This window comes from Cottoperca gobio, unplaced genomic scaffold (genome assembly GCF_900634415.1).
Source record: "Cottoperca gobio unplaced genomic scaffold, fCotGob3.1 fCotGob3_92arrow_ctg1, whole genome shotgun sequence".
NCBI classification, from domain to species: Eukaryota; Metazoa; Chordata; class Actinopteri; order Perciformes; family Bovichtidae; genus Cottoperca; species Cottoperca gobio.
In genome coordinates, this window is record NW_021167075.1 from 37,268 (window position 1) to 50,000 (window position 12,733).

A 12,733-nucleotide genomic window follows, 5' to 3' on the forward strand; every position below is an offset into this window, starting at 1 on the left:
GGGGTTTGAATGTGTGACAGAGAAATATAAAGTGTAGAAGGATACTGAAGAGAGACAGGGAGGCTCTGTTCAGACCTGCATAGAGAGCTGCAGGAAGAAGTCCTGAAACCCACAGAGGAGTTTCAGCACTTCCTGCTCCCCCGCCAGGAAGTCCATGGGTTTGTGATGAGAAATAAAGTCTGTGGAGAACACAAGTTAACGCAGGCGTAGCTCCCGATCCAAACTCTTTCAGTTGGTGTCGTTACGTCGTTAGTCAGGAGCTCAACGGCATGTTTTATATTCTTCTTCTTCTTCTTCTTCTTCTTCTTCTTCTTCTTCTTCTTCTTCTTCAACAGGTTTATTTTGTGAGAGCTTTTTCAGAACTTCCATTAAATATGAATTCATTTCTTCATCTCTGCGTCTGCAGGCTGCACATTACCCTCACACGTGCATCCCTTCATCCCAGCATCCTTTGCTCTTCTCTTCCTTCAGCCAATGATCATGCAGCTCCCTTAGCCTCCTCTTCCTCCTCTATTACAGGAAACACATCAGTTGGTACTAACTAACATCAGCTGTGTGTGATCCTGTACAGACTGAACTATCTGGGCAGCAGTGAGGAAGTTTCTCTAACAGGAGGAGACTCTCCCTCCGACAGAGAACACAGAGACACTGCTCCAGACCAGGACCAGAGCCCAAACCCAGGATGAAGAGGTTCAGTGAAGGTGGTGCTGAAGGTGTGGAGGTGGATCAGTGTGTCAGAGGAGACTCTGTAGAAGGACAGAGAGCCAGCAGGACAATCCACATACACTGCTACTCTACCAGAGGGGTGGGAGGAGGAGGAGGAGGAGGAGGAGGAGGAGGTGATGGATGTTTCTCTCTTATTGTGACTGACAGAGTAACGACCATCAGAGCAGCTCAGACTCCAGGACTGATCATTGTCTCCAAACATACAGTCTTCTCTGTCTCCTATCCGTCTGATTCCTCTGTAACTCACCGATATATAAACACTTCTTCTCCACTCGACCTCCCAGTAACATCGACCAGTCAGAGCGCTTCTACACGGCAGCTGAGGCCAGGAGTCAAATCTGTCTGGATGATCAGGATATGGCTGCTCGTCTCTCACACGTGTCACCTTCCTGTTGTTGTCAGACAGTTTGAGCTCTCTGTTCACGGTGTTTGTGTCGAGTGTGAGTTCACAGGAGTCTGGTGAGAGAAGAAGACAGAACACAGCTGCAGTTATTAATCTATCATCTGTTCATTGATTGACACTTTGATGATGATGTCACAGTTTGAAGATGGTGGGATGTGTGCTGCTTTGTTTTCATCAATCAAATTAAAGACACACTTACACTTCCTCAGACCTGGTCTCAACCATCGGACTCCAGCAGGCTCCACCCTGAGAGGAGGGGGGACATTACATTACATCGCTCTCACACACACAGCTTTGCTATTCTCTACATGTACTTACATCTCCACATGCAGCACTTATTAATAACCAGCTGATATTGCTTTAGGTCAGTGGAGCTTCTTCTTATTGGCTGATGACTACAGCTCATTACTTTTAAACAATGTACATTAAGTTTCATACTTTTCATAAGAGAAGAGAAAACGTTGTTTATATATTATGTTTCTCACTTCCTGTTTTGATTTAAGACGGTACCAGTTGTTTCAGTTGTGGAGTATTTGTGCGTGATGCTTCCAGCTGATGAGCTCTGCTCTGTAGTCTTTGTGCTGAAACACTTTCAAACACTTTGATGAGAAATAAATCATCTGCTCTGATTGTTTAGAAGAAACAAGGAATTACATGGTAACCTCATAACATCTGATGTGAATAAGAATCTCCATCATCCCAGCAGAGAAGCTGCTCTGACATTAGAGAGAAACTGAACCTGTTCCAGAAACTCTGTTCACTGAATAACTGCATGTGTTTGACTTTGGCTCAGTTTCACAGTCCCTGACTCAGTTTCTGAATCTTATATTTCATGTTCCAGCAGCAGAACACAACTGATATAAAATATATTCATGGAAATGATTTCTTAGGCTCTACAAACGGATTAAAGACACAAGAAAGCTCTAGAAGTTGATCCATTCAAATAGATGAGAATAGATTGAAATGGCGAGCAGTTGAGCAGGTTGGTGAATCCTGAATCATCTTGTAGGTCAGTTAGACTTCATCCTGGGCTCATGTGCTGAACAAAGTGTAACAATCTGCCTGTTCCTTAGATGTTTTGTGTTGTGTTTGTACTTCCTGTTTTATTTTGTCAATTACCTGTTCTCTGTTGTTTCTACTTCCTGCCCTTGTGTTTTTGCCTTTCTCCCCCAGGTGTGTCTCGTTACATTCATTTAGTGTCTGTGTATATATCTCTGTCTGTCTTAGTGTTCTTTGTGGGTTCGTTGTTCATGTTACGTGTCTGTTATCTGCCCACTTATAATATCATCTGCTGAACTGCTTTTGGGTCCTCTCCTACACCTCACCGTGACACAAAGAAACTGGTGAGGAATTCTGAACATTAGCAGAAGGTGTTCATGCCTCTCTACATGTGAGGTGAGTGTTAAAAAACAGACAGCTGCCGGTTATAAGCAATATTAAAAGATGCATTTTGAGTTGCCATTTAAAACTGTCCACTGAGTCATTAATCTGATGTTTAAAGCAGCTAAAAGAAGCTTCTCTAGAAGGTTCTGTGGTGACTCTGAGAAGAGTTGAAAGAGCAGCTGTGGAGGATCTGAGGGTTCGAGGAGGATCATAAAACCATTCTGAGAGATAAAAGGGGGCGAAGCCATTTAGTGGCTTAAAAACTGAGAGAAGGACTTTAAAGCTGTTTCTAAAACATACAGGGAGCCAGGTTGTGTAAAACAAGAGTTATATGATCTATCTATGAAACCATAACAGCATTCAGAATGGTCCTCCAGTATAAAGAGCCTTACAGTATTCAAGACGACTAGAAATAAAAGCATGAACAAGCTTTGCTGCCTCTTGTGGATCAGGAGAGGTTTCCCCTTCACGATGTTGTTCAGATGATAAAAAGCAGTTTAGGTCAACAAATCAAAATAAGATTTAAAATGTAGGTCAGAATCTAAAATGACTCTTTGTTTACAAGCTCTTGATTAAATACAGAGTGGCTTCAGTACCCTTACATGTGTTGTGTTGACAATAACATTTGGCTTGTTTATTTTCTTACAGTGTGCATTTTAGGAACTTTTTTGAAGACTATTTTATACATAAACAGTATATACATGTACATAATCTCCATACCTGACAGTTTCCAGTCTCCTGTGTGGATCATCCAGTCCAGCAGACAGCAGCACCACTCCTGAGTTTCCTGGATGATTGTAGCTCAGGTCCAGCGCTCTCAGGTGGGAGGGGTTGGAGCTCAGAGCTGAGTCTAGAGAAGCACAGCCTTTCTCTGTGACCTGACAGCCTGCAAACACACACAATACACATGTCACATAATCTGAGGGGACGCTGAGGACTGGAAGGACACTGCAGTACTGCGATACCATCGGCTGCTGTGGGGTTACATTAACGTTATAACAATAAAATGTCACAACCAAACACCCAAACACCCACTATTGTCCATCAACAATCTGACACAATCATTAGAAGCTCAACTGCTTTGAATAATATAAGTAGAGAAAATTCTATGCAGGTAACAGGTTTATTCATTACTGTGGTTAAGGATTTAAGTGTTCATCAGTTTAACACGCTGATGAATCCTGACCTGAGAGTTTCCAGTGTACAGTGTGGACTCTCCAGTCCAGCTGACAGCAGCTTCACTCCTGAATCCTCCAGGTTGTTACTCAGGTCCAGCTCTCTCAGACTAGTGGACTGGGAGCTGAGAACTGAGGACAGAGCTTCACAGCTTCTCTCTGAGAGGTTACAGCCATTTAGTCTGAAGAGACGATAATCTAGATAAAAACAATAAGTCAGTTGAAAGCATAGAGTATTTAAGTTATGATATGTATTTATCCAACTATCCCTGCACCTACAGAGCTTTGTTGGAGGCTTTGACCACTGGCAGCAGTCTCAGAAGAGCCTCCTCTGAAGCAGAGTATTTCTTCAGGTCAAACACATCCAGATCTTTTCCTGATGACAGTAAGATGAAGACCAGCGCTGACCACTGAGCAGGAGACAGTTTATCTGTGAAGAGACTTCCTGATTTCAGGTGCTGTTGGATCTCCTCCACTAGAGAACGATCATTCAGTTCATTCAGACAGTAGAACAGGTTGATGCTTCTCTCTGGAGACAGATCCTTCTCCATCTTCTTCTTGATGTACTGGACTGTTTCCTGATTGGTCTGAGAGCTACTTCCTGTCTGTGTCAGCAGACCTCGTAGGAGAGTCTGGTTAGCCTGCAGTGAAAGACCCAGCAGGAAGCAGAGGAACAAGTCCAGGTGTCCGTTTGGACTCTGTAAGGCCTTGTACACAGCACTCCGGTAGAGATGTGTTAGTTTAGGTTTGTCTCTGAAGACTTTAGGCAGCCGGGAGGTTGTTTGTTCTTCTGACAGCAGGTCGACACCAGAGGTGATGAAGGTCAGATGGACATGAAGAGCAGCCAGAAACTCCTGAACGCTCAGATGGATGAAGCAGAACACCTTGTCCTCGTACAGTCCTCTCTCCTCTCTAAAGACCTGTGTGAACACTCCTGAGTACACTGAGGTTGCTCTGATATCGATGCCACACTCTGTCAGGTCGGATTCATAGAAGATCAGGTTGCCTTTCTGCAGCTGCTCAAAAGCCAGTTTTCCCAGAGACTTGATCATCTTCCTGCTCTTTTTGTTCCAGTGTGGATCTGTCTCAGCTCCTCCATCATACTTCACGTTCTTCACTTTGGACTGAACCACCAGGAAGTGGATATACATCTCAGTCAGGGTCTTGGGCAGCTCTCCTCCCTCTCTGCTTTTCAACACATCCTCCAGAACTGTAGCGGTGATCCAGCGGAAGACTGGAATTTGGCACATGATTTGGAGGCTTCGTGATGTCTTGATGTGGGAGATGATTGTGCCGGCCTGCTCCTCATCTCCTCATCTCTTCTTGAAGTATTCCTCCTTCTGTGGGTCAGTGAACCCTCTGACCTCTGTCACCCTGTCCACACACTCAGGAGGGATCTGATTGGCTGCTGCAGGTCGTGTGGTTATCCAGAGGCGAGCAGAGGGAAGCAGTTTCCCCCTGATGAGGTTTGTCAGCAGCACATCCACTGAGGTGGACTCTGACACTCATCCAGACCGTCAAAGATGAACACAACCGGGAACTGTTCAAACCTGCAGATTCCTGCTTCTTTGGTTTCAGTAAAGAAGTGATGAACAAGCTCCACCAAGCTGAATCTTTTCTCTTTCAGCACATTTAGCTCTCTGAAGGTGAAGGGAAATGTGAACTGTATGTCCTGGTTGGCTTTGTCTTCAGCCAGTCCAGAGTGAACTTCTGTGTTAAGACTGTTTTCCCAATGCCAGCCATTCCCTTTGTCATCACTGCTCTGATTGGTTCATCTCTTCCAGGTGAGGCTTTAAAGATGTCTTCTTGTCTGATTGTTGCCTCTGGTCTGTCTGGTCTCCTGGCTGCTGTTTCAATCTGTCTGACCTCATGTTCATCATTGACCTCTGCAGCCCCCCCCTCTGTGATGTAGAGCTCTGTGTAGATCTGGTTCAGGAGGGTTGGGTTTCCTGCTTTAGCAATGCCCTCAAACACACACTGGAACTTCTCCTTCAGGTTAGACTTGAGTTTACGCTGACAAACTGCAGCAGGAAGTCCTAAATGAACACACAACCAAGACAACGTGATCTCACAGAACTACATAAAATGACCACAACCTCTTCACTCCTGTATTACTCAGTGGTGGCCTATAATGTGTTAGAATGACGTGTTGTCACCATGGAAACTATTCATGGTTCAGGCAACAAAACCACTTGGTTGGGTTTAGGAAGGAAAGATCAGTTTGGGACAAATAAGTAAGTTAGTTACACAACTTAACTTTTGGATGTAATCTAAAATAAATCCTTGTTAAGTTTGTTTTTATTAAAACATATATTTCTTTGGTGCCTGGGAACTTGTGTTTCCACCATGACAAAGGATCCTAAAGGACTTTCCATGGACATGGTTTCTGTGGTACCACGAGCGCGTTCATTTCATGTATTCATGTCTGATCAGGCTGAACAATCAAGATAAATAAGTCAAAGAATGAGTATCTGAACATATTGTTGGTCCATCTCTTGAGACAATAGTAAACGTCCCATTTATCCAGCATGTTCAATCTTTATAGAAATCCTCTTACTGCTCTGCAGACAGTCAGCCAGCTGCTCCTGCTTCATGCTCCTCAGGAAGTGCAGTGTGATGTTCAGAAATGCCTCTCTGCTTCTCCTCTGCTCTTCATCCTCACCGTCCAGCACCTCCTCATCATCCCTCTGACTCTCTAAGCATTCTGGGTAATCTGAACTCAGGACCTTCTGGATCTTCTTCAGCTCGTTCTTCACAAAAGTGACGATGTTCTCCTCCAGCAGCTGGAACAGAATATTATATGAACGACACAATCAAAGTAAAATCATGGAACCAAACATCAGATCCATGTTGGACAGACGGACAATACACTGGTCCAAAAAACCAGATGCAAACAACTCTGTAAATGATGGACGACCAGTTTGTATCTGAGTCACAGGAAGCCCATCGGTGTCATCGTTTCATGTACTTACACTGGGTCATAAGAAGGGCGTCCATCTTTGAAGTCAATCAGAAGATTCTTAGACCGGTCGCTCTTCAGGGACACACAGCTGGGTACAGGGGACTTTTCTCTCTGCTGCTTTGAACTGACAGAAACACTGACATTTACTGAACATACAAGATTTCTGTCTCTGCTTTCACTGCTTTTTATTTGGAAGTGAAAGTTATTTTATTGCAATTAAAACACGTCTTTAATGGCAAAGAAGACTCTGAGTCTTTATTCAAAACGTCTGTTAGAGCATCACTTTTTACTGAAACTGCTCCAGAACTATAAAAGATGTCCGAACACAGAGTAATACTTTGGAAGCTTTAAGATTTAGCAGAGTCTGTAGGCCAACATATGAGCAGCTGTCTTTATATTCAAGTTGACTTTAAACTTGTTGAATCATTCCTCTCATAGACTTCCATCATAAAATCATGATTTTTAGAAATGAATATAAGATCCCTGGAATATTGTTGAAAACTACACGCACACATCTACTGAATGAGCAGTTTCATGTTTGATGTTTGCAGCTCAAAGTGTGTTAAACTAGTTAGATGATGAAAAACTCAATGTTGGAGCAGAAGAAGCTCTTCACACTGAAGGATTTCTGCTCTTTCCTCACTTATAAAGAAACTGAGACACAACATGAACTCCATCCTACAGGTGCTGTACACCTCCCTGACCACCAGGGGGAGCTCTGCTGTACACCTCCCTGACCACCAGGGGGAGCTCTGCTGTACACCTCCCTGGCCACCAGGGGGAGCTCTGCTGTACACCTCCCTGACCACCAGGAGGAACTCTGCTGTACACCTCCCTGACCACCAGGGGGAGCTCAGTGCTGCTGTTGGAACACAGAGCTCCACCCTCTGACCTGCACACTGAGCCCTCCCAGACTTCAGTGTGTGATGTGTTTAAGTGCTCACCGTTATCAGGTTACCAAATCAAAATCAAATCAAATTTATTTGTATAGCCCAATATCACAAATTATACATTTGTCTCAGTGTTTACAGACTGTACAGGTTACGACAACCTCTGTCCTTAGACTCTCTGTCCTTAGACCCTCGCATCACACAAGGAAAAACTACCTAAAAGAAACCCCAAAATTAAAGGGGAAACATGTTAGAAACCTCAGGGAGAGCAACTGAGGAGGGATCCCTCTCCCAGGACGGATAGACGTGCAATAGATGTCGTGTGTACAGGATAAACAACATAGTACAAATACAACATTTGACAGAAATGATATTGTGTTGAAAAAGAGAAAGTTTGGATGAATCCAGGAAAATGTCAATAAGGCTTCCCGGTGTCCAGCAGGACCAGGGCAGCAGGCGCAGCCACGATTCATGATCCTGACGTAAACTTTATCAGTGGCAACCTGCCACATGAGAGACAAACACTCCGGGGATGATGCCCCGGATGATGAGTTGGAAACATACATTTACATAAATGCATACAGATAGAGAGGGAGAAGAAGAGAGAGAGAGGAAGAGAAGGAAGAGAGCAGGGAGGTGTCCCCCGGCAGTCTAAGCCTATAGCAGCATAACTAGGGGTTGATCCAGGGCAAACCTGAGCCAGCCCTAACTATAAGCTTTATCAAAAAGGAAAGTCTATAGCCTACTCTTAAATGTGGAGAGTGTGTCTGCCTCCCGAACACAAACTGGAAGCTGGTTCCACTGGAGAGGAGCTTGATAGCTGAAGGCTCTGGCTCCCATTGTACTCTTAGAGACTCTAGGAACCACAAGTAACCCTGCAGTCTGGGAGCGCAATGCTCTAGTTGGTTTATAAGGTACTATGAGATCTTTAAGATATGCTGGAGCCTGACCTTTAATTGATTTGTAAGTCAGGAGAAGGATTTTGAATTCTATTCTGTATTTTACCGGGAGCCAGTGCAGAGCAGCTAATACAGGAGTAATATGATCCCGTTTCCTTCTTCTTGTCAATACACGTGCCGCTGCATTTTGGATCAACTGAAGAGTCTTAAGAGACTTTTTGGGACAACCTGATAACAATGAGTTGCAGTAATCCAGCCTTGAAGTAACAAATGCATGGACTAGTTTTTCTGCATCATTTTGAGACAGGATGTTATTTTTGCAATGTTACGTAGATGAAAGAAGGCAGTCCTTGAGATTTGTTTTATGTGGGAGTTAAACGACAGATCCTGATCAAAGATGACGCCAAGATTCCTTACAGTGGTGCTGGAGGCCAAGTTAATGCCATCCAGAGCTTCTATGTCATTAGAAAATGCGTTTCGGAGGCGTTTAGGGCCAAGTATAATAACTTCAGTTTTGTCTGTGTTTAACATCAAGAAGTTGCAGAACATCCAAGTTTTTATGTCCTTAAGGCTTGAAGTTTAGCCAATTGATTGGTTTCATCTGGTTTAATTGATAGATATAATTGGGTATTATCCGCATAACAATGAAAGTTTATAGAGTGGTTCCTTATAATATTGCCCAAAGGAAGCATATATAAGGTGAATAGAATCGGTCCAAGTACAGAACCCTGCGGAACTCCAAGATTGACTTTGGCTGTCATGAAGGATTTATCGTTAACAAGTACAAACTGAGATCGCTCAGATAAATAGGACTTGAACCAGCTTAGTGCGGTTCCTTTCATGCCAACACAATGTTCCAGTCTCTGTAGTAGAATGTCCTGATCAACAGTGTGGAAAGCAGCACTGAGGTCTAACAAGACAAGAACAGAGACAAGTCCTTTGTCTGATGCCAATAGAAGGTCATTGGTAACTTTCACCAGTGCCGTCTCTGGCTATGATGAACTCTAAATCCAGATTGAAAAACCTCAAATAAATGATTATTTCACAACAAGTCGATGGTGGACCCAAGTGCAGCACACAGGAAACTAAGGATAATTGGTAATGACCTTTATTAGTAGTCAGGAGCAGGTTATAGCCGAGTACACTGATCCACAGCGGGATGATAATAATCCACAAGGACCAACCAATAGGTAGCAGGCAAGGCGTAAATCGGGGCTGGGCGGAGGGTCGGGAAACAGGCAAGGCAGACAGGTCCAAAACAGGCTTGGTCGGGAAACATCTATTCCAAACATCCCCCTGCCCCCTCCAAATTTATTTTCAAAGTTAAGGAAATTATTAGATCTTTATACAATTCTTAGAGCTACCTCTTCCCATGTATTTGTACTAGTCTTAAGAAACTTACAAAGAAACCACTAACCCTATTACTAGGAACATGATTAGAGTCTGGCATGAAGTGAGGAAGTACTCGAGCCCCTTTCTATCTCACGTTTTAGTCCAGTTTGGGGAAATGATGACTTCACTCCAGGCAGAGCTGATAAAGGGTTTAAGGTTTGGTCAGATAAGGGTGTACAGAGAGTTCAGGATCTATATCGGCTCAATGATGATGAACTGATGGCGTTTGAGGAGCTTGCAAGTAAACACAACATTCCACAGAAACATTTTTACAAATCTTTACAAATTAGAAGCTTTATTGGAGCAAACCAAAAACAGTTATTATCTATACCTCCATACTCACCACTAGAGAACATAATATTAAAGGACTGTAGGGGGAAACACTTCATTTCTGCACTTTATAACTTGCTTATATCTGCGTCCCCTAAGTCCTCCGAAGGGAAACTTAGAAATTGGAGGATCTGCAAGAAGACCTTTCAATTGATGAGTGGGAAGGTGCCTGCAAGAAAGCACAATCACAAACAGCGAATACCCGTCTTAAGCTCTTACAATATAACTGGCTAATGCGTACATATATTACTCCAGACAAGCTAAACAAGTTTAATGGTAATATCCCAGACTTATGTTTTAAACGTGGACAATCCAAGGGAACGTTCTTCCATTGTGTTTGGGAGTGTACCAAGATAAGAACGTTTTGGGAGGAGCTTAAATGTATGATAGAAGAGATTCTATCATTGCAGTTAAGCATGGAGCCCAGGCTTCTTGTGTTAGGGTGTTACCCACAAGAATCACAACATAAGGAAGAAACATGGAACATGCGGATGTAGAGGTCAGCAACTTGGAGATGATTAATGTTCCTGTGCTGGGAGAAGGATTGAAGCCTTTCATATCTACATGTTTGTATATCTCCTTACATAGCCTACCCACATGTTCGTGTAGTTCATTTAATTATGTTATGTGTGCGACTGTTAATGTACTTCATTTTGTTATGTCTTGGATGTGGAAGTTTGTGTCCTGTCTTATGTAGTGTCTATATATGTTAAAAAACAATTTAAAAAAGTGAATATTAGAGGTGGGGATCCAGTCTTCTTCAGACCTGGCCCAGAGGACAGATTCTGACTTCAATACCTTCTTGGTCGAGTAGTTTGTTTGCATCTCTTCGACTTCTTGTACGTTTGCCGTTTACTTCATCATCCTGACTTTCAGATGAAGTTTGTTTTTTAAGTATTGATTTGGGATTGTTGTTGTTGGTTTTTTTTCCAATTCCATTTTTGTATTAGTTTTTTTTCTGCCCTTTATAGCTTTATTTAGACAGCTGATGGTGCGTTCAGGTCACGTGGGATTTAACGCAGCCATTGGGGAAAAATCCACATAATGTGGAAACTCAAAGCAGTTGGTTGTGAGAGTGAAAGTTACAAATGTACGAGTTGGATGTTGACGTGAACGCTATTTAAAAGTCCAAAACTAACAATGACGCAAACCATGACATGAACGCGACACAAAGGCCTCAGTGTCTCATTGCAGGTGTCTTATGGGTAATGTAGTTTATTCAACAAGAATGTCAGTCTGACTCAAACTAAAAAGCTTTTGTTAGTTTATTTATCTGCTGCACTGAAAATAAATGTTTATCAATGATGTTATATTATATTTATAAACTTTTTACTTGACTCAGTGCTTACGTTTTTCCTACCACCCCAAAAAACAAGAAAACCACAACTACATAAAACAAGAAATATTTAATTCATAATTCAAGTCATAACAGGCCTTTAAACTAAAAACAAACTGGATCTTGAAAAGAGTCAGATATGATCAGATGGACCCAGAAGAGCAAAACAAAGATTAAAATCACTCAGAGTTTAAAGAATCAACATGATCAAAATATTCAGAAGCTGAAACGTCTCTCTGTTCGTCCTCCAGTTTGGTTTGATGGTCGTCCTCGCTCTGCAGCAGGTGAAACCCCGCGTGAAGCCGTGTTGGTGAGAGAGGAATGGTAACGTGGAAATAAGAAGGAATGAAGCGTTTGTTGTTATTCAGTCCGATCAGAAAACAAACAAACGTGTGTTTGTGTTCGTTAAATTCTGAGTTCAGTTTTCAGGCTGAATCGTCCGTCTGGTGAGCCGTGCCGAGGAAATCACTGCAACACACATAAAGAGAAACGTTAATAATAATAATAATAATAATAATAATATTATAATTAAAAATAAATCAGAAAATAGTGAAAAATGTCCGTCCAGCTCCTCGCAGTCCTGAAGTCTTTAAACATCTTAAAAAGTCTTTAAACGTCTTTTTGTCCTTTTAATACAGGGGTGGGGAACCTCCAGGCCGTATACGGCCTGCGAGACCATTTGATCCGGCCCTCGAGGTAATTCATAAACACACGCAAAGAAAAAAAAAAAATAATAATAATCTAGACAGCAACAGACGGGCGATTGATTGTTTTTCCTGGCCAAGGTCAGGGTCCTTGAACACAACACGAGCGGAACGTGTCTTCACGTGGTCACGTCATGTCAAAAAACTTCAATATTAAATGAGGTCGTTGATCAGTGAACGCAGCGTGACGAGTGTAAACAAGATAAAGATGGATGTGGAACGTCGCACTTTCCAGGAGAAATGGACGAACGATTATTTCTTTGAGGAAGTTAAAGGCCAGTGTGTCGAGTTTGTGTGGACGGGCTTGCGGTGAAACACGAGACATGTCAAACTGCACGAGCTGAGAGGACGAGTGTTTGGATAAAGTTAACGCTCTTCGGCGGAGTTTGGCCCAACAAGCAGCTCTCTGCAGAGCGGAACATACAAACATGGACAGATGGAGAGGTAGACCCCCACACCAAGAACACACTGTTCCACCACTGCTGTGCAGTTATCACTTTATTTATATCCCTTGGTACTTATATTATGTTTTA

General features: G+C 42.8%; 3 protein-coding genes across 7 annotated transcripts in view; all 3 read right to left on the bottom strand.

The window, feature by feature from the left end:
* The window catches only part of LOC115006294 (multimerin-2), a 31,618-nt gene extending 31,462 nt beyond the window's left edge, over positions 1-156 (bottom strand). The window contains 1 exon segment of the mRNA XM_029428436.1: positions 76-156. Within this exon segment, the coding sequence (XP_029284296.1) occupies positions 76-156 (81 nt within the window).
* Positions 157-577: 421 nt separating this feature from the next.
* On the bottom strand, positions 578-6,482 carry LOC115006295 (NACHT, LRR and PYD domains-containing protein 5-like; the record flags this gene model as incomplete). The annotated part of the gene is given in 8 exon segments (XM_029428437.1): positions 578-1,182; positions 1,329-1,375; positions 3,233-3,398; positions 3,691-3,869; positions 3,967-5,188; positions 5,191-5,379; positions 5,382-5,723; positions 6,245-6,482. Coding segments are annotated over 8 exon segments (2,988 nt in total), but the record flags the coding sequence as incomplete, so codon positions are not given.
* A 5,065-nt stretch (positions 6,483-11,547) lies between these two features.
* Positions 11,548-12,733, bottom strand: part of abhd12 (abhydrolase domain containing 12, lysophospholipase) — a 16,412-nt gene continuing 15,226 nt past the window's right edge. For all 5 annotated transcript variants that reach the window (XM_029428441.1, XM_029428442.1, XM_029428443.1 and 2 more), the window contains one exon: positions 11,548-11,964. In XM_029428441.1, the coding sequence (XP_029284301.1) occupies positions 11,922-11,964 (43 nt within the window). In that variant the 3' untranslated portion in view covers positions 11,548-11,921. The remainder of the gene's footprint in view (positions 11,965-12,733) is intronic.